This window comes from Brassica oleracea, chromosome C2, assembly GCF_000695525.1.
Source record: "Brassica oleracea var. oleracea cultivar TO1000 chromosome C2, BOL, whole genome shotgun sequence".
Lineage (NCBI taxonomy): Eukaryota > Viridiplantae > Streptophyta > Magnoliopsida > Brassicales > Brassicaceae > Brassica > Brassica oleracea.
Genome location: NC_027749.1, coordinates 23,144,344 through 23,170,964, shown reverse-complemented (window position 1 = coordinate 23,170,964; position 26,621 = coordinate 23,144,344). Strand labels below are relative to the sequence as shown.

General features: G+C 36.4%; 4 protein-coding genes, 1 long non-coding RNA gene and 1 pseudogene across 13 annotated transcripts; 2 read left to right on the top strand and 4 right to left on the bottom strand.

The window, feature by feature from the left end:
• The first annotated feature begins 2,056 nt into the window (after positions 1 to 2,056).
• Positions 2,057 to 5,467, top strand: LOC106319458 (sugar transporter ERD6-like 6). Its single transcript, XM_013757788.1, has 17 exons — positions 2,057 to 2,600; positions 2,711 to 2,773; positions 2,860 to 2,949; positions 3,043 to 3,102; positions 3,168 to 3,233; positions 3,331 to 3,396; positions 3,478 to 3,553; positions 3,628 to 3,692; positions 3,772 to 3,864; positions 3,959 to 4,042; positions 4,131 to 4,215; positions 4,303 to 4,412; positions 4,511 to 4,570; positions 4,642 to 4,707; positions 4,788 to 4,847; positions 4,933 to 5,047; positions 5,125 to 5,467. The coding sequence occupies exons 1-17, from the start codon at positions 2,406 to 2,408 to the stop codon at positions 5,235 to 5,237; spliced, it is 1,467 nt and encodes a 488-aa protein (XP_013613242.1). The 5' UTR covers positions 2,057 to 2,405; the 3' UTR covers positions 5,238 to 5,467.
• A 417-nt stretch (positions 5,468 to 5,884) lies between these two features.
• On the top strand, positions 5,885 to 14,165 carry LOC106327116 (uncharacterized protein At1g01500-like). Of its 9 annotated transcripts, XM_013765164.1 has the most exons (8): positions 5,885 to 5,940; positions 6,062 to 6,104; positions 6,367 to 7,280; positions 7,438 to 7,498; positions 7,577 to 7,609; positions 12,120 to 12,172; positions 12,549 to 13,302; positions 13,390 to 13,847. In XM_013765164.1, exons 7-8 carry the CDS (start codon positions 12,649 to 12,651, stop codon positions 13,618 to 13,620), a joined length of 885 nt encoding a protein of 294 aa, XP_013620618.1. In that variant the 5' UTR covers positions 5,885 to 5,940; positions 6,062 to 6,104; positions 6,367 to 7,280; positions 7,438 to 7,498; positions 7,577 to 7,609; positions 12,120 to 12,172; positions 12,549 to 12,648; the 3' UTR covers positions 13,621 to 13,847. The 9 variants fall into 9 exon arrangements, 8 of the variants coding, with proteins under 8 accessions (XP_013620618.1, XP_013620622.1, XP_013620617.1 ...); XM_013765168.1 differs by having other exon boundaries at positions 6,367 to 7,498; positions 12,552 to 13,302; XM_013765163.1 differs by having other exon boundaries at positions 6,367 to 7,498.
• Positions 9,660 to 11,848, bottom strand: LOC106327117. Its single transcript, XM_013765173.1, has one exon. The coding sequence runs from the start codon at positions 10,924 to 10,926 to the stop codon at positions 10,546 to 10,548; it is 381 nt and encodes a 126-aa protein (XP_013620627.1). The 5' UTR covers positions 10,927 to 11,848; the 3' UTR covers positions 9,660 to 10,545.
• A 1,244-nt stretch (positions 14,166 to 15,409) lies between the features above and the next one.
• On the bottom strand, positions 15,410 to 16,636 carry LOC106327118. The gene is made up of 2 exons (XR_001267395.1): positions 16,552 to 16,636; positions 15,410 to 15,899 (listed from the first exon to the last, which is right to left on the bottom strand). It is a non-coding gene; the product is annotated as an uncharacterized LOC106327118 (long non-coding RNA).
• Positions 16,637 to 19,995: 3,359 nt separating this feature from the next.
• On the bottom strand, positions 19,996 to 22,609 carry LOC106327114. The gene is made up of 3 exons (XM_013765162.1): positions 22,150 to 22,609; positions 21,181 to 21,540; positions 19,996 to 20,672 (listed from the first exon to the last, which is right to left on the bottom strand). Exons 1-3 carry the CDS (start codon positions 22,492 to 22,494, stop codon positions 20,187 to 20,189), a joined length of 1,191 nt encoding a protein of 396 aa, XP_013620616.1. The 5' UTR covers positions 22,495 to 22,609; the 3' UTR covers positions 19,996 to 20,186.
• Positions 22,610 to 24,797: 2,188 nt separating this feature from the next.
• The window catches only part of LOC106325519, a 6,562-nt pseudogene continuing 4,738 nt past the window's right edge, over positions 24,798 to 26,621 (bottom strand).

The following is a 26,621-nucleotide window of genomic DNA, read 5'->3' as shown; positions in this document are numbered from 1 at the left end:
AAATACTTTTTAACTGATATATTTATGTATTTTTGGTTACTAACACGTCCGTAGCATTAATAGAGAGAGAGAGAGAGAGAGAGAGAGAGAGAGAGAGAGAAAGAGATTATGCTAATAGTAAAAATTCGTTTTTTTGGTTAATTTAAAATTTAAGAAAATAGTATGTCTCATATACATCTCTTGCAAATGTAAAACTAAAACACAAACCACAAATAATATAAAAATAATAATCTTGATTACAAGTAAATTATATCCCGCCCGTAGGGCGGGCCGACCCTAGTATATGTATATACACATGCCTAGACAAGAAAGAAGGAATTAATTAGAGATTAGTTTTTGTACTTTTATTATAAGCATATGCTATATACGTAAAATGGCAAAGATTGGTTGTCTCCTTGTGGTCAAGACCACTGCTATCACGCTGAGCAACCTGGCTTCGACGCCCCATCTATGCATTTTATTTATTTTCACATTATAATGTTAAAGTACAAGGTCCTACATCGGTTACAGAAGAAAAAGGAAAAGAAATGCGTCTCTATATATTGTGTACTCCACATGAAATGTATTGTTAAGATATGGGGTTTCAATAAAAGCCCAAAATATCTATCTTTATATATAAAATTATGGGCCAATTAATCAGTTTGACGGGCCGCCTAATCGGTTTATTGAGCCGATTAGTTGGGCTTTTAGCCGATTAAATAGTTTCCGATTTTATTGACCGATTTGGTCAAAATCGCACCGGACGAAGTCTGAGTAGCGATTAGACGCGCGCCTAAACGGCTAGGTGCCCGCGTTTTTGAACAGGGCTTATATCTTTAGCTCACATTTATCTCGTTTTGCCTTATATATTTCTTACCGAACAACAAAATTTTAAACGGTTTTGGTTTAGTTTAAAATCTTAAACAACATATTATAATAATATGTCTCATGTACCTTGAAGAATTAAAGATTCCAGACATAAATCATCATATAAACACATTTTTGACGTCAAATAGCTACTTACAAATATGAACAGTAAGTTAATTGAATTTCAAGATGACAAAAAAGTTAATTGAATTTCAATAATATAAGTTGGAAATGGTATGAAATAATTGATGCATGATTAATTTAAATGTGTACTTGACTAGTGTATAATATTCACAGATTGACAACAAGTTAATGTAATAAAGGGATCATGATTTTATTCATGATGCTGGGAAAAATCTACATATTTTATTCTTCTTCGATATGATGCCACACAGATAAAAAGATATAAAAATGATTTATGGGGATTGGAAAATTCACATTGAAGACTTGTAGATCGAACTTCTTCTTTTTTAAACCTTTCCTATATGAATTAATTTTAGTAGTTACAAATTATTTTTTCTTACAAGTATCATATTATTTGTAAAAAAAAAATATTTTACAAATAATTATAATCAGACTTTTTCTGTACGCATATTTACATGACTTCAAACAACCGATTATGTTGTCTGGATTCAAACAAGATTTTTATTGCTCTTCTATTCATTATTTTTTTCCATTAAATTTATTTTCTGATATACTTCTTTTTATTTCTGATATGCATTTGCGTTAGTGATGTCAGTAAGATGTGGATGTCTTATCCAAAGAATAAAAAATCATTAAATTATCTTAAAAACATTTCCTTCAGTTAATTATTGTAGTCATCTGTAGTATCATATTTTCAAATTAAAACTCGTCAAATAATACTAGCTGGTCTTCAAAGATTGGATTTTTCCTAAAGTTTCACAAAATAGTACTTATAATGTTTTATATCAATAGATTTTTTTAGCTCTTCACACATATATATAAATACATAAGTTTACGATTAATAGTTTTAATAACATTAAATAATAGAAATTTGATAAACCCAGTTATTTTAAAAATACAATATATTAATACTAAATAATATATTTTTAATATGTCTGATTTAAAAAAAAAAGTGTTTATCTCTTAGAAATAGAATCCCTTATGTTTTTAGTAAATTTTTATTTTTGTATTGGTAACATATATTTTTAGGTTTAGAAGAAAAAAGAAAGTCTACACAAATAAATTTATCCATTCATCATTTTATCCAACACAAGAACCTTGGTTTTGTCTAAATTTGATTTAAGCGACGACCTTAACTTTGATCTAAAAAAACCTCTGAAGCAGTCTCTCCTCTCGTCTCTCCAGCGAATAATCACTACATTACAGCCATACATACCCACATTCCATTTTCTAAATAAGACGGCGTCTCTTAATAATCAATCCCTTCGTATCCAAGTCTCTCCTCCTCAAACACCAATCTTGTAGATCCTCTAAACCGAACAAGAAAGTCCAACACCTTTCTCCGGTTTAGAATCTGCATTTTAACTTCGAAATCTTAAAGCTTTGCCTTGAGAGGTTGAGACATAATCAAAAAGATGAGTTTCAGGGATGAAACAGAGGATGCGAGGAATGATCTGCGACGACCATTCATCCACACGGGAAGCTGGTACCGGATGGGTTCGAGACAATCTAGTATGATGGGTTCGTCTCAGATTATTAAAGACAACTCAATCTCTGTTCTTGCTTGTGTCTTGATCGTTGCTCTTGGTCCTATTCAATTCGGATTCACTGTAAGAAAAAAAAATCCAAACGTTTCCTCCGTTTTTTTTTTTATTTTGAAGAAAGGTTTGACCTTTTGATGGGAAAAACTCTGTTTTTGGTTGTGTCTTTTTGGGTTCAGTGTGGTTATTCTTCTCCAACTCAAGCTGAAATCACCAAGGATCTTGGTTTAACTGTATCTGAGGTAATTAGACCAATCTCTCTGTCTAGGCCTGTCTGTCTGGTTTTTATAATGTGTCTTTGACTTTGTTCTGTTGGTCCATGTATTAGTACTCTGTGTTTGGTTCTCTGTCCAATGTGGGTGCTATGGTTGGTGCAATTGCTAGTGGTCAGATTGCAGAATACATTGGAAGAAAAGGGGTAATATTATTTTGCTGTTTATTGATTATTATTAGTAATAAACTCTTCTTTCTTGTTTTTTTCTTGAACGTTTTTGTTTGTTGTTTTGGACAGTCTCTGATGATTGCTGCGATTCCCAATATCATTGGATGGCTTTGCATATCATTTGCGAAAGTGAGTATCTCTTGTCATCCAATTTCTCCATTCAGCTTCTCAACTCCATATCTGGCTTTGTGTAGGATACTTCTTTTCTTTACATGGGGCGTCTTTTAGAAGGCTTTGGTGTTGGTATCATCTCTTACACGGTAACCACTCAACTCATCTAGTTTTTTTTTTTTTCTTGCTTATGGAAGTAACACGTTTGGTATATTATATGCAACTTTTTTTTTCAAATGGTCTTAGGTGCCTGTATATATAGCTGAGATAGCTCCACAAAACATGAGAGGAGGATTGGGTTCAGTTAACCAGGTTTTGAAAATGTCTTTCTCATCTTCTGCATCTTGATGAACCGACTACTCTTCTATGCTAACTATGTGATATTTTCTGTAGCTTTCCGTAACAATTGGAATAATGCTGGCTTACTTACTTGGCCTCTTTGTTCCATGGAGAATTCTAGCAGTTCTTGGTAAAACCTTAAGACCATTTCTCTTATCAGTAAGCTCTAAGCACTTGCATGATTTGTATTCCTTTTACCTTTAGGTACATTGCCTTGCATAGTACTCATACCAGGCCTCTTTTTCATCCCTGAATCTCCTCGCTGGCTGGTACGCCTTAACAATAGAGTGCTTATTTATCTCAGTGCATATTATGGTTAATCCACTCTTTTTTTTCGTTAATATGTAGGCAAAGATGGGTATGACTGATGATTTTGAGACTTCATTACAAGTTCTTAGAGGATTTGAGACGGATATCACCGTTGAGGTTAATGAAATCAAGGTAATATTATTACACATTTACACTGAAAATGTTCTTTGTTTCAAAAGGTACCATGCAGACGGATGTTTAAACACTTCTTTATGCAAATGTGTAGAGATCTGTGGCATCATCTACAAAGCGATCATCTACAGTTCGGTTTGTAGATCTCAAGCGCAGGAGATACTACTTCCCTCTTATGGTGCAAATACTTCTCCTTTGGTTAATACTTTTTCTACCTTAAGAAACATTGTCATACACTCCAGTGTTTTGTTGTGTGTGCAAAATAGGTTGGTATAGGGTTGCTTGTACTTCAACAACTCGGTGGAATCAATGGCGTCCTGTTTTATTCCAGTACAATCTTTGAATCTGCAGGTAGGTCCTTGCCTTAAGAACACCTGACGCTTCTTGTTTCGTATTATTACATAATCTCATATTCTTTGTGTGTGTTTTCAATTATAGGAGTTACCTCGAGTAACGCAGCAACATTTGGGGTCGGTGCTATTCAGGTAGTGGCCACTGCAATATCAACATGGTTGGTGGACAAAGCAGGTCGTAGGCTTCTGCTTACTGTGAGTATCAGTTCATTAGTTTCATAATCTTTAGGACTTCTCTTCATCAAGACATGCCGAAGTTGAAAACTAATAAGGCAGATGGAAATGTTTAATAGATCTCTTCGGTTGGGATGACGATTAGCCTTGTGATTGTTGCAGCTGCTTTCTACCTTAAGGTACTTTTTTAAAGTTCTCATCTCCTCCGCCAATCCTGAGGTTTGACTTTTTTAACATCTCTTTGTTATAGGGATTTGTGTCTCCTGATTCAGACATGTACAGTATGCTGAGCATCTTGTCAGTAGTAGGAGTAGTGGTAAGTTTGTTATGTATTAAAACTTTCTTTATGCATTGAGCTATTGTCTTTGCTTTTAACTCTGTTGGATCTTTACTCAGGCAATGGTTGTTTCTTTCTCATTGGGAATGGGACCAATCCCATGGCTCATTATGTCTGAGGTATAGAGTTGGTTTTAGAAGTTAGAACTTAAAAAGCTTTATGAAACTACTTTTTGATTGCTTTGTTGTTGTTTTTGGTAAACAGATCCTTCCTGTGAACATAAAGGGTTTAGCTGGCAGTATAGCAACTTTAGCTAATTGGTTCTTCTCTTGGTTGATCACCATGACTGCTAACTTGCTCTTAGCCTGGAGCAGTGGAGGTTTCTCCCTCTTCCTCTTTTCTCTTTGTCACCCATAGATCATCTTCTTGATGTGGTTTTTGGTTATTTTTGGACAGCAACTTTCACTATATACGGGGTGGTTTGTGCATTCACAGTGGTGTTTGTGACTCTGTGGGTTCCTGAGACCAAAGGGAAAACGCTTGAAGAACTTCAAGCCTTATTCAGATGAGAAGACTTAAAACAAGTTCATTCTTTGTATTATCTATCTCTACATCTCTGTTTTGGCCAACAAAGAAGTGTGAGATTTTTCCAGCTGTTGGGCTGAGAAGTTACTAAGATTTGTTTGTTTGTTTGTTATGTGTCAATAATCTTTTGTTACAATGTATATGACCACACTTTCAAGTTTTTTTTCTTTTTTTGTTGTTGTTGTAATTTGATCAAGTTTATTCTCATAGACCACACACAGATTATGCATTGCCGGAATGAACAAAGATGATCTAGAATTTTTAACTTTACAGGTTATTTGTTGATGCAATGTTCCTCCAGAAAAAAACTCTAAACTAGTTTAAAATCTGGTTTGTAAGGATTGAATTTCAAGTTGTTAAATAGTTTCTTGAAAGCTTATGTGACAAAGAAGGCATATATTTGGGTGAAACCAGAGTGACAAAGAAGAAGAATCAGATGGAACGTGAAATAAGTCTAATATTTGAAATGGGCCTCGTTGGGCCTAGTTTAAAACTCTGTTGAGCCTACATTTGAAACTCATTTAATTTGACCTTGAGGAGAAAGTTAAATCGTGTGATTAAAAGCATGACACGTGGAAAAACACACACCGTACAATTAAAAATGTATCCGTTGTGATACTTATTTCTCTGGAGACAACTCTTTTTCAAAGATTTTTACAAGCCGAAGTTCATGGCATTCTTAAAATAGTAAGTTCTTTCTCCTCGAATTTGTCTTGTTGGGTTCCTATTTAATTAGGGTTTGATGCAATTGATTGGGTTTTTGCGATTTAGTTCTAGGGTTTCAAGTTTCCTTAATCGTTTGTTGTAGTGATCTTGGAAAGCGCTTGAATCCGTTTGGAATCATCGTTGAGGTAATGTCTCTGTCTACGCGAATTGCTTTTGTTCTTCTATCGTTGAGTATACGAAGACGAACATATCTTAAGAACTTGATCGTGCTTTAGATTTGGGCTACTGGATGTTATCTACATCTTTACCACTTGAAATTGGTTTGTATAAAGCGATGATTGTATACATACGTTTCTTTCTTGTGCCGATTGCTTACGTATTCTTTGTACAAGTGGACAAACACAGATCACTTTAGCCTCTCTCTTTGTTTTTGTTTTTGTTTTACAGAATGTGGATGTGGAGAAACAACCATCATTGACAGATTGATGATAAGTGTGGATCTTTGAGTTCAACGGCAACAAAAAGCAGATAAGTTCTCTACGTTTTTTTGTATCAGACTCCAAAAAGATCATAGGCAGACACTAATCTAATAGTGTTCTAGCCAGATTCTTATTTTGGGGACATATTGTCCCGAGTCCCTGTTGCTTGAAAGCTTAGTCCCAATAGAAAATCTAAATCCATCTCCCTAGAAACTGTTGGTTGGTAGTGCAAAGAGATGTTTGGCGGGGGAGGGATGGAGAGTAACACCTACTTTAGTACCCACGGCTTTTTACAAAACAACCATCGGCTTAAAATATAGTCTTAAGACATAAAATGACTATGTCTAAGGCTATGAATTGGTTATGAGCTTGTTGGATGGATATAACGACCACAAGTTTTGCAAACTAATTGGAAAATCTTGCTCCCGCGGCGTTATTAAGGGTTTGAGAGAAGTCTTCAGACAAAGACTCTACATCTAAACCAGATCCATTACTTACACACAGCTTTAGAAGTTCAGCACCCACGGCTTAAAAAAAAAACAAGTCTTTAGACAGAGACTGAGACTGTGATTGTAAACGTATCACCAGATTTGTACCCTCGGCTTGCAAGAAACAAAGACAGTGATTGAAAACGTATATATCACATCTGTACCCACGGCTTGCAAAAAAAGTCTTTAGACAGAAACTGTGATTTTAAACGTCTTCATCACAACAGTACCCACGGCTTTGCAAAAGAAAAAAGGTTCTAGACAAATACTGTGAGTGAACAAGTCTTCATCACATCAGTACCCACGGCTTGCCTAAAAATAGGTTTTCAGACAAAGACTGAATGAAAACGTCTTCATCACATTTGTACCCACGGCTTTGCAAGAACGTCATTAGGTTGGTTTTGAACTTGTTGGATAGAAAAAACATTCAGTCCCATAAAGCAAGCCTTAAGAAAAAGACTGTGGATATATAACCTTATTTTACCACTAACAGGGTAACTATGAGGCATTTTGCGTCAACTAAAGACTAATTAGATTTATGATTTCCTCAGGTTTTGTATGTGCTTCAGAAGACTCGGAGACGATTCCAAATGTATCAGATTTCTTTGACAGGTATGTGCTTTTCAAAACTTGTTTGTTACTTAGTTGATACATTCAATTATCAAGTGAAGACCAGTTACATTTGTTTAGGTATTGTTCATATCCTCATTGACGCTTGTTCAGGTATATGCTTTTCTCCACTTTTTCTCTTACAATTTGATATTCTTACATATATATGAATACAAACTAAGTAAGTGACAACGTTTCTCTCATTGATTTAGCATCCACGAGATTCTAAAAACTGACTGCTAACATATCCATTGATGAGCAAGTAGATGCTTTTTTTAATATTGGAACATTACATTGTGTTTACAATGTTTAATCTAAGTAAGTGACAACGTTTATCATTGATTTAGCATCCACGAGATTCTAAAAACTGACTGCCAACATATCCATTGATGAGCAAGTAGATTCTTTTTTTAATATTGGAACATTACATTGTGTTTACAATGTTTAATCTCTGTTATCTTTAATTTGGTGCTTGGACGTATAAAGTATCTAGGAGTCTCTTCTAGATCAACGTAGGTGAGAGACTCCTGTAAACTGTGGTAGTAGTTTTTCTTTGAATCTTGAATGTTTTTGATTTGTGTCACGCGTTTAACCATCAGTGGTCATTCTAAACTTGTTAGAATCTCTTTATTTGTTGCTTGTATGTATTATAAGGTCTCTCATGTTATGAAATCAATGTATCTTGGATTCTCTGGTAAATCAACATAGGTGAGAGATTCCATCATGTTGTTAGTATCTATTTAGTTTGGTGCTTTTATGAATAAGGTCTCTCTTTAGATAAACAAATGTAACTATTATATTTTAGAGTCTCTTGTAGATCAACAGGTGAAAATCATATAGATTGTGTGAGTATTTAGTCCTTGAATTTTGAATGTATCCGTTTTGTGTGTATGCTCCTCTTACTCTCAGTGATCATTCTAAACTGCGTTAGTAATATGTATGTTGATTAGAAAAAGTTACTATTTTAAATTGGTTTGGTGTTTGTATGTATTATAATGTATCTTATTTTTATGAGGTCACTTCTAGATCGACGTAGGTGAGAGTCTCCTGCAGAATGTGGTTGTAATTTCCTTGGATATTGAATGTTTCTGCCTTGTGTTATATTCTCAAGTCTTAATCCTCAGTGATCATTGTAAACATGTGAAAATGACTTAATCACAACTCTGCATAGTAAGCTAACGATTACTGTGTTAGATTCTATAAATTGTATACATTGACTTGAGTTTTTACAGTAACAGTGATTTTTATCTGTTATCAAGTCTATGAGTCTTGGCAATATTTTTGTCATTGGTCTAGTATTCGTGAGATTGTAGAAACTTATTGCTTGTTAATCCTTACAAGAAAATATTATTTAAGCATCAGAAATGTTTCTTAAAAAGTCTTTTCATATACTTACTAACTATTTGTGATTAAGTATCTGTAGAATTCTAAACTGATTGGTAATATATCCTTTCGTAAAAAGTTATATTTTATTTCGTGTTTATATTGTTACTTTATGTATGATGTATCTTGCTGCTTGTGGTAATAGTTTTCTTGAATCTTGAGTGTTTAGGCTTTGTTTTATTACTCTAAACCCTTTGTGATCATTTCTAAACATGTGAAATGACAAGTTCACAATTCTCATATGCTGATGTTAATTACTTCGTTACACTCTATAATTGTTACAGCCTATCCCTTGGTCTCCTAGTATTACTCAGTTAGAATGTGCAATTCACCTTTCTTGATTTTCTAGGATTAATGTCAAATTCAAGAAATTAGAAGTATCTAAAGTCCTGTTGTAGCCATGTGGAATAGGTGCTCTGATATTCTCTTCTATCTAAGGTTTTGTTTCGGTTAATAGGAACCGTTGTGTTCTTTAATAGGTGGTAGATTTGGAAGTTCTTGACTTTAGTTTATTACAAAATCCTCAAGTTTTTAGTTTGTTGCTAAGGCAAAGTAACACTGGGTTACTATCACAGAAAATTATAGGAGTGTTTCTAAGAAACGGGCATATGTGATTGCTAAACTAATAAAGAGTCATGTTATAGATTATGACTACTGTAGATAGATTCAACTGTAATGTTTACTGAAAAAAAAATATTACTTCTTTAAATAGACAATTTGAATTTCTTAGTTATGTACATGAACAATCATGTTCTCTGTATGTTTTATAGCTTTGTGTTAGATTATAAGATCTGTTTCTTGCACTATGGTTGGTCTTGGTCATCCTCTTATCGATATCGTCTATTGCGTGTTCTTGGCTTCGGATGATATTTACCAAATTAGACGTTTGCTTCTTGATTCTTTGAATATAATTAGTGTGGCTAAATTGATTTCTCCACTTTATTTTCTTTTGGATGTTAGATCACATAGTTTATTTTCTTCTATGGTCTACACTCTTTATACTGATTAATTAGTTGAATGATAAATACAGCAAGTTCTATTAAATCTAGCTTTACCTTTTAATAATAGACAAGTTGACCATGTGCAACCGTGGATAATCCTTAAAAATTCACTTTTTTATTTTTTTATTATTATTTATTTTTCAACAAAAAAAAGAAAAATAACCGATGGCAAGTCGCCACTTAACAGCGGGATCCGCAAACAATGACAATATTTCTCACGGATTGATACTTATATAAGGATAAGAAGAGGCTAATCCTTAATATAGCGTGAAATTTTATAATTTTTTACTTAGGATTTGGAGTTAGGCTCTACTGCAATGCCCTTACACCAGCAATATCCATTAGTTTCTTAACTTATCTATTCACCGTGTGCATCTTTTTGGTATCATTCAAATATCCTAAAGTGACGTTACCATCAAATACATAAATCAAACATTAAAAAAACCTACCACAACTTAAAACCCTATCAAGCATTATTTATGAAACAATTAATTTTTAGTTAATTTCAAATCGCCATAAATTATTCTCTAAAACCAAACCGTTGTTGGCAAAACTTGTTTTTATCTGATTCATGAAATTATAAATCAAAGGTCTTCTTCCCATCATGGTTCTTAACTAATTTATAACAACAATAGTTAAACGATGAACACGCACAATATTTTAAGCCTATTGATACCAGCTCTTCACCGGTGTGTTCTTCCTCCTCGACCGTCTATGTGACAGCGGTGCAACCGCCTTCACCGTCGTGTCCGGCTTCTTCTCATCCTCCTCATTCGGTAAGTCTTCATGTTTCCACTTTTGCTCTTCTTCCACACTAGTGCTACGTCTAACTTTCCTCTTCTGTTTCTCTCTGTTAATAATCTCAACTTCTTCTTCTTCGTAGTCTTCGTCTTCTTCGGATTCTTCCTTATTGAAATCTTCTGAACTCTCAAGATTCTTCCTCGGCCTTCCCCTTCGTCTCCTTGTTGTCTGAGACCCCGACGGAGAGGAAGCTTCTGATACCGTCACTGACGGTTCATTTGCTTTCTGAAACCTTCTCTTTCCCATCAGTTTTTTTCAACAGCATACAATTTCTTTTAACAGCTTATTTGTTTTTTAATATCTTCAAGACATTTTTTAAAATAACTTTTATCTTCAACAACAGTAGTAAAATAAATAAAAATATCTTCAAGGGAAATAATTTATCGGGCTTTTTTGTTTTTAATGTTTTACAGACAGAAACAAAACCAACAATAGTATTTAATATCAAAATCAGATTTTATGTTTGTCCGTTGGTTATCTTTTAATTTCTTCTCTATATTATCCACCAATATTGTACATAAATGTGATAGATTATTACTGGAGACAGGGTTCACGTATAATGTGCTACGTCTATTCGTATACTAGTCTATGAAATATCAAACTATAAAGCTTCAAAGATTGAAATTTATAATCTAGTGAAGAATATTGCAATCTTGTAACCACCGGTTGGTAGCTGCAGTTTGTGTGTTAGGTTTGAGTTCTAATAAAAAGGTTCCAATTCTATAAACAAACCCATAAATAAATTTCACATGCTTCTACATGTAGATGTGATTCCAATCGTTGCTATATATTGCTCCTTTCTTTAACTATATATACAATTACGTATGTTGCACGTACTCTGATTTTATTTCATTTTTGTACATCGTTTCTTCTTTTAGTGATACCTGAAAAAAAGTAGGAGATTGCATACATGATCATGGTTTGAATGCAATATTAATTGAAACTCGAAAGACTTACTTATCATATGAGAGTAGATTCAAACCGTCGTTTAATACAACAAAAGTTATGAGTTAGGACCAGTAGAAACGGCATGACGTCCACTTTTCATCAAGAAAGTTAACCGGGATAATAATTTTTTTAAAACGAACCACTTACCTTTTTGAAAAAACAACAAAAGAATGCGCGTCGTTTTTAATGAAAGTGACCGTGTCTCGTAAACAGAGAATAGGCTTCTGGTCCAAAAGGGATAAGGATCACGACATCACGTGATCAGAAGTCAGAAAGAGTCCATCTTCTTTCTCTCTCGTTGGATCATACCCAACAATACAAACTCAAATCCTCCCCATCAAATATTTTCTTGATTTTTGATTATTTTCTCCTAATTATATTTCTTTTTCGTGGTTTCACCAAATACAAATATTTTCGATAAAGACAAAACCCTTTTTCGTGTATTTTTATATTTTTAATACTTATTTGTTGTTTTGATTTTGGAGACGCAGACAAGAAGGTTATTAAGCACTCTTTGTGACTTCGTGGATGGAACTTCTTCTTGGTGAGCCTCCTTTCTCTTCTCCTGATTTTTCTGCGCTTTTGAGAAAAAAATTTCAATTATTTTGTTTGTTTTTAATTTTTAAAAATAGTTCCTTTGCTATAGAAACATAGTTTTAAAATGTTCAAAATCTATTCTTTTCCAGGCATAACGTTGGCTATATCTCTCACTGAAAGTCTGTTACTTTTTTTCACCTGAGATTTGATTCTTCATAGTTTCATTGACTATCTCTCTGTTTCAGAAAAAGCAAGTAAAGTATGAATCTTTACAATTCTTTTGTGATGATTCCTTGTAAAAGTTTCTATTTTGGGAATGAATGAATGAATGTTATCTTTGCTCCTGAAAAAGTTGTTTACTTTCCATTGATCCAAAATTTCAGCAGCAAAGCAATCCGGATCCAACACATACGTCTCTCTGATGCCAAGGTTTCTTCGATCCATTAAGAAATATAGAAAGTCAGTTTTGGTTCTTTCTTAATCATGGTGGAGCCTTGCGAGACACGCAACAACGGTGCAGCATATCAGATGGTTAGATATCAAAAACATCACAACTCCAGGATACCGTCATCATCAACAGCATTGCTATCATCGCCATTGCTAGAACTGAGAGTGTTCTACGTCAGAATCAGCAACTTCAAGGTGGATGAATCCACACCTGAGATCCTCACAATCACTCACATCCCTCTTGATCCAGATACACTTCTCGAGATCAACGGTACTCGAATGAGCATAGTTTCCTCTCAGCTAAGGAGAGATCGTGCTGACAAGAACTCAGAAGCAGCTATTTATATCAGCACAGACAGTATCAGGTTATCTGGTAGTGTGAAGTTTGAGGTATACGACAAAGAGGACCTAGTTTTGTCTGGAACGTTAGAGATGTCTGGTGGTAGTAATAGCGTGAAGCAGCGGTGGGGAATGAACTGTGAAGCTGAGATCACTGCAGGGTCTGGTTTCTTGAAGGAGTTGTCTTCTCTGTTGCCAAGTGTTGACGTCTATGTCACTGGTTGCTTCTCGGGGACACCTATTATTTTGACCAAGACGCTGCAGCTTGGTTTCAGAAAGAAGAAGAGTAGAGGGACTGGATTAGATTCGATTGCGGAGTATGAAGCTGGTGAGCCATGGAAAGATTTTGAGGTAAGTTTCAGTTAGAGTTCTCTCTGTTGCTGAGTTCTTTGCAGTGTTTTGCCCTAAGTGTTGGAGTTTTTTTATTTGTGTGTGTAGGTAACAAAATATGGAAGGTATAAAGAAGATTATGGAGGAGAATATGATGATATGTATATGAGAAGAGAGTATGAAGATGGTGAAGATGGAGAAATGTCATGGTTCAATGCGGGTGTGAGGGTTGGTGTGGGAATTGGTCTTGGTGTATGTGTAGGTCTTGGCGTTGGAGTTGGACTTTTGGTTCGTACCTATCAATCAACCACCAGAAACTTCAGAAGAAGGCTTCTCTAGTTCAACTCAAATTTGCCTCAAGCTTCTTAGTCTTCTCTAACTCCCACTCAGTCACAAATCTCTTTTGACTGCTATATAGTCCAATGCTGGTGAGTATAAAACCTTTCTTCATGTGTTTTTTTCTTATTCTCTGTGTGCCTTCAATTTTTGAAAGATTATTCTCTTCTTGTGTTTGTTGAGTTTAAGACAGAAACAAAGCTTGTCACTGCCTTTATTATCTGTAAATAAATGCAGTTTTCAGGTAATTTGTACAAATAAAGATACACCTGTCAACAGACCATAACAAACGCCTTCACATTGATATCCCCTTAAATGCCCACTAGTCATCTTCGCTAACTCCGGAAGAAACTAACTTCATTGCACTACTGTAAAAGCTGGATGCACCACAATCTTTCATCATCTCAGACCCTATATGTTTTGTCATTCTATGATTCCTATATGTTCCAGAGTTTAGCAGGAAATTCTTCTCCGAAGTTGTATCATCAGCGGAAAAAGCTTCATTTGATTCTAAAACACCCAACAACTCTGAAACTGTAGCAAGACGAGAATGCATATATAGCTTTAGTCCATCAAGAGAGTTGTGTAACAAATGCATGCCTCCTCTGTGAAACTGCTGTGATGAGTAACAAAACCAACATTGAGACAACACTTGCGTCTACCCAAAACCTAAATTTAGTTATTGATTAAAAAAGAAGATTGGAATCAATGAAAGAAAAATCAGTTAAGCGGAAGAAACCTCAGAAAATTTGCACCAGTCATATCAAAGATTGAATAATCTCATATGTCCAGACATAAATTAAGCAAATTCATCATCGCAAACATAATCAAACTGTAACATAAATCACAAACAAAAGGATCAAAAAAACTCAGAGAATGCTACTAAAAAGTTATAGCGGTGGCAGACAATCTACACAAATCGGTTTAGTTTTGGTATAATATATTTTTTTTTTTAAAGAAATAATAATAATTCGGATCCAAACTGAAAAACCCAAATAAACAGAAAATGGGCTTAACCAAAATATTATTTTTCATTTCGCTGATGCAGGTCTGTGCGTTACCTTAGCATTAGAAGTGGCAAGTTTGCGTTACGTGAATGATGCAGAACGTAGAGCATGGATTATAAACGTTATCAGGTCTATCTTCGCTGCTCTTGCTTCAGCTCAGCTTCTGCATGCCGGGTAAATGATCAAACATGCTCATTTATGAAGCAAACCAAAAACACAGAAGCTGATGTTTATACTCTTGACTGAAAACGCAGAGACTATGAAGTACTAAACCACGATATTCTCTTAAGACTAGTTGATACGGTTAACAGCATGCAGAGCAAGAGAGATCTCTCGTGGGATGAAGATAGTGAGAGCGAGGTTGATTGGAACACATGGATAGATACAGATATAATTGATGATGGTGACAGTCTCAGAGATCCTGATTATAAGATTCCAGAACAGATCATGGATAGTTCGGTGTTCACCTCATCATCAAGACTGTACAATCTCCGTGCTCGATAAAACCAGCAATCAAGTCAAAACATTCATCAGATGATGTAATGTCTAGGGATAGTTTCAACATTGTCTAAACCACTGGACCAAACCTGTAATTTGTATGCTACTTCATAATCTTTTTATTGCAAAACTTAGGAGTAGCCAGTAGAGGCGTTTAATCCAGAACCTCATTCTGTGTTTTTTTGAATAAAATGAGGTTTTAAGCTAAAATCTGAGCCCGAAACCTCAATATGTAAACGTCATTCATGTGAGTTCTAAGCTTTGTTTTTCTAGTTGAGTTAACTAGATTTAATTTCAAACGTCACTCTTGCATATTTATCATCAAATGGATTGAGCATAAACAGTCTCACAGATTTCATCTAATTTTGCAGTAATTACAAGAAATTGAAAAATCTAATTTCACCTGAATACATCAAAACTCTAGAAGAATGCATATACACTCTCATCAAATTAGCTTTCATCAAGCTGAGAGAGTGAAATTGAAATTCACAAATTCTAATGGGATGTATCAGGCGTGCTTGAAGAGCTTCATGCTTAGCCAATGAAAGTAGACGGCAACCGTTATAACAGGTATAGTCAAGGGGACCAAGAAGCAGTAGTAGTACCTATCATTCTTCAGACCTTGGTTTAGCGGATTTTGAGAGAGCGGTAGCAAAGTTGAAGCGATGACTGCGAAGACGAATCCGAAGAAGGATACGGAACCAATTATCACGAACAAGTATCCCCAGAATAACTCTCCCGTCGTCGTCGTTGTTCGCGGAAGCTTCATCGGAGTATCTGAGTAATACGTTGTGATTCAGATGTAATCAAACGTGTTTAAGCCCATTTTCTGTTTATTTGGGTTTTTCAGTTTGGATCCGAATTATTATTATTTCTTTAAAAATAAAAATAAAATATTATACCAAAACTAAACCGGTGGCATCAATTCAGACCGCCCCGTCTGCTAGTATCTTATCACTGTTTCTTCCCATTACAAAACAAAACTATTTAAAATTCTAATTTTGATAAAGACATTGGCATCAGATAATAAGCGGAGATTGTTTTTCAAACACTATTATTCTGCGTTTTTAAGCATAAATTAATCAATTCTTCATCTGCCATCTAAAATTACGCTAATTTAAAAAAAAAAAAATCTAAAATCTCTAAATTAAAAGGACAAGTTTCGGTCGATTCATTTGACGCCAAAGCAAAGAGAAAAATTACGCAATGGGTTGGTAAGATAACCGTTTCGATCTCTGCATCCGTTCTTAACCTCTCTACCATTCTTCGTGATTTTACTCACTTTGGTTAGAAAAGTGGGTAAACAGATGCATTAAGATTCACTAAAAAATCTCGAACAATAATACAAAAAATATAAATAGGAAAATCAATCAATATTCAAGAACAAAAAACATAAACAAATCAATACACTCAAAGGCGCGGAAAGAACCTGCTGCTGGTGAGTGGTGATGAAAGTGTTAGATAGATAGATTGTACTTTCAAAACTGGAGTTCATCGTTATTATTTATATAGCGAGATCCTTCTCGCCATCTAGGGTTTCCCTTTTAACCGGGTTATTATAATGGGCCAGAGATCAATAATACGGCCCGTTTTAGTTTGGTCATTAGGTTACTTGACTTATCTAGCAATTTTGTTCTTTTAATTCATGTCTCTAGGATTTCTACAGTTCGACTCCATCCATACTGCTTACACTCTCTAATCATTTAAGGCTGATCAGTCTCTTTTTTGCCGACTAACATATTTTGTTAACAGTGGAAATCTTTTAGTTCAAGGTTTGATTTAAGTTTTGATTAAGAATTTGTTTATGTTCATACATTGGAGAATGTCTGAGGTTCGAATTACAAAAACTGTGATTAATTATAACTTACATGAGATTTTCAATATGGTGTAAGTACAACCATTAGACATAGTTTTTTTGTAAACGACTCATTATAATACAAATAAGACCATTAAACGTGAATCTTTATAATTAATTATACAGATTTGTTGGTTGCAAAGTAATTCTCAAAATTTGTAATAGATAACTCAATGTTAAAAACATGTTTTGTTTTTTTTTTTAACTTTTTTTTTATTATATAAATCAATCCCGAACGGGCATCAAAGTCGAATACAAACCAGACTCGAACAAAATGATCTAGATCAATACATTTACAATTTCTAGTTTCGCAATACCACCTATCCGACGCGTTCTGCTAGATTGCTTAGTAATCACTAGACTACCGATGACCGTTCTCTTCTATTGACGTTAACCCCGGGGAGGTGGGTTTAACCTCGTTGCCTCGGACTCCGGAGTCCCCGAGACGTCGCCTGAAGTAGCTGGTAGTCGGTGTTCTTGCCAAGTTTGCATTCTTCCTTGTCGATTACGCGCAAGACATCGGAAGGAGAGAAGGAACGAGAACACCCATACCTGAGGAGAGTTGTCCAAACCCCACTGACACTCACCTTCGACACCAAAGTCGGGCCTGATCTCATAAGCCACATTTTGCCTAGAAAAGTCTCTAAACCTGCACACAACCAGCAACGACACTACTGACAGGGTCAAGGAACCCAATCAGAAATGGGATATGTCCCTAGCCAACCGAGACACTGAAGCAAGCAATGACGTAGAACTCGCTACACCGGCTGTCGCCTTTGAGAATCAAAGAACGATGGAGAGTGACATGAAAGATCCAACCTCCAGTGTCAACAGAGGAAGACGAGAACATAAGAACCAATGAGACCAAAACCTCCAGAGAACAAGGCCGTCGCCACATCCTAAGAGGCCCAAGACGAAGACGAGATACAGAGATCCAAAGCTAGAAGGATCTCCCAAGAACACATCAACCAGCCATAGACGACTGGAATTCGAGTTAAAAATAGAGCCTCACGAATCGGAACCGGACTGGGCACCACTACCGACTGCATACTGCAGTACGCGACTCGCCTCCGAGAAACTCACCGGAGCTAACTTGGGTTCGCTTAGGTAGACCGAGCCTCCACGACGCCGCAACAGACTGCGAGAACCACCAAGCTAACCCGATAACCACCTCCATAGACCCGCGAATCACCACAAGCCGGAGCAGAGGGGAGACCTCCACGCCGAATCTCGAGCACCAAGACCAACAGAGAGAGATCTGAAAGGGGAAACATGATCTACTCACCAACCCTGAAAAGCCGGCTCCTCCGTCAAAACCCCAATCTACTCCACCGCGCGCTGCCTCCAGGGAGGGCCGAACTACCGTCGGATCTGACACTCCTCGCGAGCGGAGAACAAAGCCGTAGATGTACGCCAACCCAGAACCAGACACAAAACGATAAAGGAGCGAGGCTGAAGAAGAAGCAAAGAGTAAAACGAGGAAGGAGAGAGGGGAGCTCCGGCGCCGTCACGCGCTCTCACGCGCCGCCGGATACCGGACCGGACTTGAAAGCTTTGTTAATTAAGAGAGAGGCTGGAGCGATGGGGGAGGAGAGAGAGTTATCTGGTTTCTAAGAATTTTTACGGACCTAAGAGCATGTGCAACGCGGGATTTTAGCTAATCCTTAGCGTTTTAGGATTAAAAAAAATGAAAAAATGGGAAAGTAAGGATGAATCCTTAATTAAGGAGAAGAAGGACCAAGTCCTTAATGTGTTGGCGTAACGGGATTGGTTCGGGTTTAGGGTTGTCTTTCGTAAGGGGAGAGAAAAAACATGCGACCAAAGTCATTATCTCGAGTAGTCGTTCAATAAATGAAATTTTTTAATTTAATAATTTTAAATTTCTAAGATTCAATTTAAAAAATATATATATATATATATATATATATCTAAGGACTCCATATTAGATAACACCATTGGACCTACGATTATGATTAGAGTCCTTAACTATTCAAGAAAAAAAAACATTATTATATTGCTAAGGATTCCATTGGTGGGTAACACCATTGGAGTTGCTCTAAAAAACATGTTTTGTTAATTTGGAATAAAGATTGAAGTTCTATATATATCATGATACATAGACCTTAATTGGTAGAGCATTATCATTAGCATTATGCTCTAGATTATCCAATCAATAATTGTTACAAAAGCATTTAAAAAAGCATTTACTAAATGCTAATGCTCTTCAAATGTTCTCTGGCCAATGCTCTCATATGAAACTTTTAGAAGAGCATTTGCATTCATAATTTATAAAACTAAGAAAAATATATAATTAATTCATTTATTTTATTAAATAATATCATAAAATTACTTTTATATCTAGAAAATAAAATTTTGATTTATAAAATTATTTTACAATAAATATTTTTTTTTCAAATAGTATTTCACATTTAAAATATAACTTAATTTATATAATTTAATTTATTTTAAATGTGAAATATTATTTTTAAAAATAGATATTTTAATTATAAAATTTATTTTAAAATAAATTTTTTTGATATAAGCATAATTTTAAAATTATTAAATAAAATAAGTTAATTATATATTTTTTAATTTTATATGTTGATATATTTTTATATATATTAGAAATATATTCATTAAAAATAAATATATTATATATTATATACTAATTTTTATACTAATTTTAAATAATATACTCATACTGCTCTACCAATCATCTTATTAAACAGTTTAGCAAAAACATACATCTCCTGCAGCATACAGCTCCTGCAGTATACTGATTCTATAGCATACTGCTACTGCTAATGCTCTCATACTGCTACTGCTAATGCTCTACCAATCAAGGCCATAGAAGTAACTAACAGATAATGCTAAAGAAAGTCCATATAAACCAAAAATGAATTAACACGCTGTTTTTGTTTATGCATGTAGGTAAAGCCAATTAGCTTACCTGTAGTTACTAATTAAGCTGATTTGTCGTTTGGGTGTAAACAAACAAACATGATGTCGATTGGAAAATATATGTTTTACAATTACGTTTCATTTACATCCTCTATTTCTGTAGACAAAAATCAAAACCACTCGCTCCCACGTATACCAAATCTCAAGTGTATCTCCATTTTTTTTTAAGAAACCTAACTTTCAAAACCAAACCAATATTCTAACAATGAAAGATAGATCAGAGAAGAGGGTAACGATCTCGACCGTAGCTAATGATCATTGTTCATATCCGACGGTGGCAAGAAGCTCTCCAAACACAAACCACAAATATTAAAATCCACTTCCTCAATCGTCCATTTCTCCTCTATTCGTCTCCGGTGGTTAACAGCTCCTCCATAACGATAAAGCGTGGTCAACGTTCGACCACCGTGTGCTATGTTAACCGAGTCAACGTACTTGTAGTCGTCAATGATTGACTCCATGCTTGTCTCCCAAAATACACCGTCGCTCTTGCCCCTAGCGGATTTGACTCTCACGAGCTTTGTGTCACCGAATTTCACGAGAAGTCCCGTCCGTTGGCTGAAGTAACCCCACACCGTGTGGTGGATCACCTCCGTATTAGGCGAACACTGCGCCTTGAGAATATCTGCCGGTGTCTCTACCTTTAAGACGAAACAGTCTTCGTTGTTTACGGTTTGTTCGCCGATGCAAACGGCGTCTAGAAATAGACTAGCCGTGCACCTCGGGTCAAGTCCCTGCCACATGGTCAATACATGCAAACTTTGTAACAAGTTGGACAAGTATCATTGGCTACATTTATCTATATTACCAATATGCAACCAAATTTCGTTAGTTTCTTGGTATACAACTAGGATTGGCTGATTGCATGTATTAATATGGTGTGTGAATTGTCTGGTTTAGTTCCATTTAGTTTTTTTTCCATCGTTTACAAAACACATATATTCATAGTGTCAAATGGGAGGATTGTCCATCGGTGGTCTGGTCTGTGTCCAACACATAACCGGTCATAGATTAACTCATATACGAAACCGGTTTAAATGAATCAAGCCATATATTTGTAAACATAATATGCATGGTACCATGTTAGAACATCTATATATAAACAACATGTTCGAACATGACTCCATCAATGCAAATCCAATAGTCTATAGTCGTTCTAGTTTCATATAGTTAATCATATAAATTTTGATATTATGTAACAATGATTAAATACAACATTCATTTTAAGATGTACGTACGTACCTGAAAAAAACGTCGGAGAGGGCGGGGAGGGCCACGGTGAGCCTGGGAAGGTTGGGTAGATGATTGGTTCCAAGCCACTTTGCCGTCACTACCGGCGCTAATCTTGAAACCGGAAACCACCAGCTCCAAGAACCAAAGGTTTGGATTCTTCTGCCATAAAACAAAACCTCCGACTTCAAAATTGCCTTTCCCCAGCCGCACCGGCGTAGTAGTGGTCCCTTCATCCTCTCCAGCAACCATCTCTGAGCCTTGCATCCTCACCTGCCCCACTGCGTACATGCTCTTCACTGCATTCAAAGCGGCTGGACCTCCACACGCAGCCACGTACTGCTGCACTATATACTTAGCTGTTGACGCCTCCTTTAAATATATACACAAGACCATCAACATCACTCAATACTAGTTTTTCCATAGTTAAGTAATAAGACCGAAGGTGCTTTTTCATACTGTATATTCAAAATCTGACTAATTATAAGATAATTTTTTCATACTAACAAAAGATAAAACTCTATATCAAGTTACACACTTCATCTCTAGCTATGAATGTTCTATCTGCCAATCATACATGTTGTTTCTAGGCTAATCCCATGAATTATAGAATAGTCGAAGTTTCTTGACATTTGAAACACTTGTACAATTGTACTAGAAAACCATAGCTAAAACCACGATAGGAAGATTCGAATGGACATAAACCCACATAAACAAATCTTAACAACATTGAACCCTGTGGTGTTAATTGGCTTGCATCAATATACATGTTCATATCTGTTGTTAATTAACTGTCTTGTCGCGCGACTTTCATATCTATGATGAAAATGAAACTTGAACATAAAATCCTAGAAGAATCTACATCTAAACCTACAAAATTATCAAGATGCTAAGTTAAACTAGGTAACAAGGAAGTAACAAAATGCAAACAAAAACAAAAACACAAATAGATAACAATAACACAACAATATATAAACGTACGATGGAAGTGTCATTGATGGGTCGGGAGAGACAGAACTCGAGAGGAACATGAAAAGGAATAAGAGGACTTCCCACGATCTTCAACAACGCCACAAACTCGTTGTCTGATTTTGACTGCAAATGCATATTAACATTACTCATCGACGAAGAAGACGCTGGCGTTCTCATGTCAGCCGCGACTGCTGTCACGACGGCATGCGCCTTCATAAGAGCGTGCATATTCCTCCACCGTCCCGTCGCGTTGCTTCCCATCTTCGTAAACATTTCTTCCGGTACAGGGACCTCTAACACCGTCTCTAACCCGTCTTCATTGTCTAGATTCGGACAAAGCTTCCTCATCTTCATCTATTAATTAAGTAGTTAATTTGTTTATTTATGAACGATCCGAGAGAAAGAGAGGATTAGGGTTTTCCTCTTTCTCCGAATTTTATTACGGGAGATAGAGATAGATAGATTTTAGAGGATCATGAGGATTAACTACGAAACAACTATTCTTGATTTTATTCTTCTCATTTTCTGTTGGACGGCTTTTATATATAACTAAGGTGCTCCTTGCTCGTAGCTATCGTGAGAACACGATTTCAGGAGGATCAATCCAATCTCTATCTACGTGTATTTATATGCATTCATATAGTCTTATACTGATGTGACATATACATTGATTTAGGCCATTGTGTCTATATATGGACGAAGAAAATTAACAATCTGTGTATATCATACGAATATGTGTATATATACTTAATTCCATTCATACACACAAAATAAAATGAAATAAAAATATGTGTATACACAGAAACACATTATGGTCGTGAAGAATAAAACTAGTTTTTCTTTTTCTTTTGACGAAGGCATAAAACAAAACTAGTTGAGGAGTAAGACCTAATTTATATAATCGGAGTCGTTGTGCAGGAGACCAATGTTTTATCGAATATCTTTCTCTATACGCAGTTGCACATTACTTATTCATGTAAAATGGGACCATCGTAGAAAGTAGAAAGTAGAAACCAAAGAAGAGATTGGCGTCCAAAGAACATATCACCTTTAGGCTTCAAGTAAATTTGTTCAAATCGCAAAATTAAAAATAAATGAACTTAAATAACTTTCAAAATCCATGCAATTGATAAGAAAAGAACGGAATGATTTATGCTTATTGCGTCACCTGGCAACCCGCAAATAGATAATTCAGCCTGCTTTTACATAATACTGTACTACTTAATTCCTCAACAATCATCTCTAATGGATTAATCTATTTTTACTCAGAGTTATATAACAAAAGGCTATTTATTAACAATTATGCAAAATGAAAAAAAAAACTGGAAGTGGTGGTCCTCTTCTTTTCAGTACTGGTTGATGTTTCGGTTTCCAGTTTGTTCTGGTTTAGGTGGTATGTAATATCTATAAATGAGCAGGGTAAAATTGTCAAACACATTATTACTAAAGTCTAAAGGAGCATCAGTCAACCAATCATCTTAAGCGTGCCACAAGACATAATAACAACTTCTAAACCAAATGATTCTGTATTCATTAATTTGGTGGGAAAAAGTCTGATACATCTTCCTGCGATTCCTTTCTTACAAAGGTTTCTTGAAGAAGAAGGTTTTCGAGGCGAAAAAGCCTCAGCCGGAAAACGCGCGTGCATGTGCAAGTTGTTCGACGAAATTTCTGAGAGAAGATATAACAGTATTAAGAGAGATGCGACTAGAACCGATTAAATTCTTGAGAAACAGTGCAGGCGTAGTGCTTGGTGGGTTTGTGATCGTAAACGTGGTTTCCATGGCAGCTCTAGGAGCATTTCGATTCACTTTAGATGAGAAACGGAAGAAAAGCGGATTGTTTTGCCAAGTCTGTCGTGGGAAAGGGTTTTACATATGCAAGTTGTGTAAAGGAAACGCAACTATAAGTTGGTCGCCATTGTATGATCCTGTTTGTATCAATCCAGTTCTTTACCCTACTTGCGATGGTCACAGGTTTGTCTAGCTTCTCTTTCTTCTAACTCTGGGATCTCTGTGCGTTTAGCACTGCAAATGAAGGCATGGAAATATTGTCGTGTCTGATTGTTCTGCTTCTAGACCAAACCAAACACTAAAAGTTTTGTTTTTTTAATCATCCCCCAGGCCCCAGGGTACAACGATGTATCAACTGCGTAGAGAAGGAATATTGTTGATTACTCCTTTGAATCCTTTGGTTTTTACTTTTAGTTAACGCTAATCTACTTTTAACTTCTACTAAAAGTTTCTTTTTTGTATTCCATTATGAAAGGTACCATTTGTAGCTGTGCGCACTGGTTATGCTTTTCTTCTAGCTACGTTAAATTTGTCTAACTATATGTTTGATGATATGGGTTAGTTTTTGACAAAAGTGTTGAATTGCAAGGAAATAAATAATTTAAACATTCTGTAAAAAAGAATATGTTTTGGATCATGGCTTGCATGATACATCGCTAATCAGTTTGCCAAAGACAAGCCCACATAACAGTTCAAGTCGCTGGTTAATGTAACATTTGTAAGGGAAGAGAATAATCAGACATCTTAACATTTCTTATCTACAAATAATGATTTTGAAATAAAACTCATGAACTTAACAACAAACACTACTAACTCTCCAGTGCTTCCATTGAGAAAAGCTTTGTGTCGCATGTTTGGATAGTAAGTGAAGAACATATGAGATTCTATAAGGATCCAGATAACTGTAAGCAGATGAAGAAGAATAGCTTCTCTCACATTCACAATCAACATGCCGCCGTCAGAGTTTTTCACATCAACCACGAGCCTTCTTCCCGTTACCAAGTGTAAGCTCCAGATCCTCCATACCAACATCATGTATCCTCTCTCCTTCCCACGGCTTAACTTGGCTATTCTCAAACTTAAACTCAGAGCCTTGACCAAACCCTTGGAACGCAGCAGCAACATTCGGAGACATCCCCAGAGGTAAAGAAGGTTTCATAAGATTGAAGGTAGGAGAGGCTGGCACCATAGAGCCAGAGAAGGGCTGTTTTTGTTGTTGTGCAAACTTCTGAAAACTAATCCAATGACCAGAGTCAACAGTTGAAGAGTCAGACTCATCACACTCAGGTATTGTAGCCGAAGCATGAAACTGGCGATAGGTGGGACTAGCAGGTGCAGAAACCGCATAGAAAGGATAGTTAAAAGACGACACTGATCGTTTAGCGTTGGCCATGGACTGCTTAGCGATAGAATCCCAATTAGTCAAGGGTTTAGGGTTGTTGCAAGTTGGAGACGAGAGCGGTGGAGTAACAGGGCAACTGTTTGAGATTTTGAGAGAAGGAAGAGAAGAGGAAGCAATGCCTCCATTTCTGAGAAAGGGCACCGCGAGAAGGACCTGGGAAAGATGAGGAAGATGGGCTGACTTGGTAAGAAGGGATGGGACTCTGAAACGCCGAAGAAAGAGGGCTCTAGTTTTGAGATGTGTAAGGAGTGTCTCTAGACGATGTACCATCTATCTCACTAAGTGGAGGTCTGCATCCCTGTTTGAATTGCTCAAATGAAACAAATATGCGTTAGACATAGACTTTGTCCCCAACAAGACTTATAAGATAATGGGCTCAGCCCATTTAAAAGGGGGTCACTAGGAAACCCTAAACCTCTCATTTCTATAAATAAGGAGCCAACCTCTTTTGAGAGGGCTCTTGGACTCTATTTTGGTCTCTCATCCATCTCTCTACTTCTAGAGAGAGAAACACCTCTCCACATGTTTTCACCTAAGCACTTGTGATCCTTTGTTGTAGAACTACGATTGGCTTGATCCCCTTTCGGGGTACGTAGGCAACCCTTCACCGGGTCCAGCTATAATCAATAAACACCTTTTTTCTTATTCTCTCCGAGTCGTCTCCATCCGGTTCAAGCTCAGCATGAAGACTTCTCCTAACCCCACCGACGAGTCCTCGTCTCGTTCATTCACTAGTTTGTTGACAGTTCTCGATTCAAACAGTTGGCGCCCACCATGGGGCATGGAGAAGTATCTTCGAGGAAGATTGAACTGGAGTCCGTTCTCTCGTCACTTGACCGACGAGTCATCACTCGATCGACGAGTCCTACTCGACCGACGAGACGTCACTCGACCATTTTGTTGTCACTCGACCGTTCTGTCGTCACTCGGCGCAAAGCGTTCTACGAGTGACCGCCAGGGATCGAGCCAAGCGACTGCGCTAGAACGATCTGCACCAACCGTGGGGCATGGGGATGTAACTTCGAAGAAGATTAAACTGGAGTCTGTTCTGTTGTCGTACGATCGTTTTGTCGTCACTCGACTGTTCTGTCGTCACTCGGCGCAGATCGTTCTCTCGTGGTCGCTCGACTCGATCTCTCGCGGTCGCAGTCGCTCGACTCGATCTGCGCAGTCGCTTGGCTCGATCTCTCGTGGTCACTTGCTCGTTCTCTTTACTCGGCGCAGATCGATCTCTCGCAGTCGCTCAGATCTCTCTCTCCTCGTGGAGTTGACGTGTCGATTCAGCA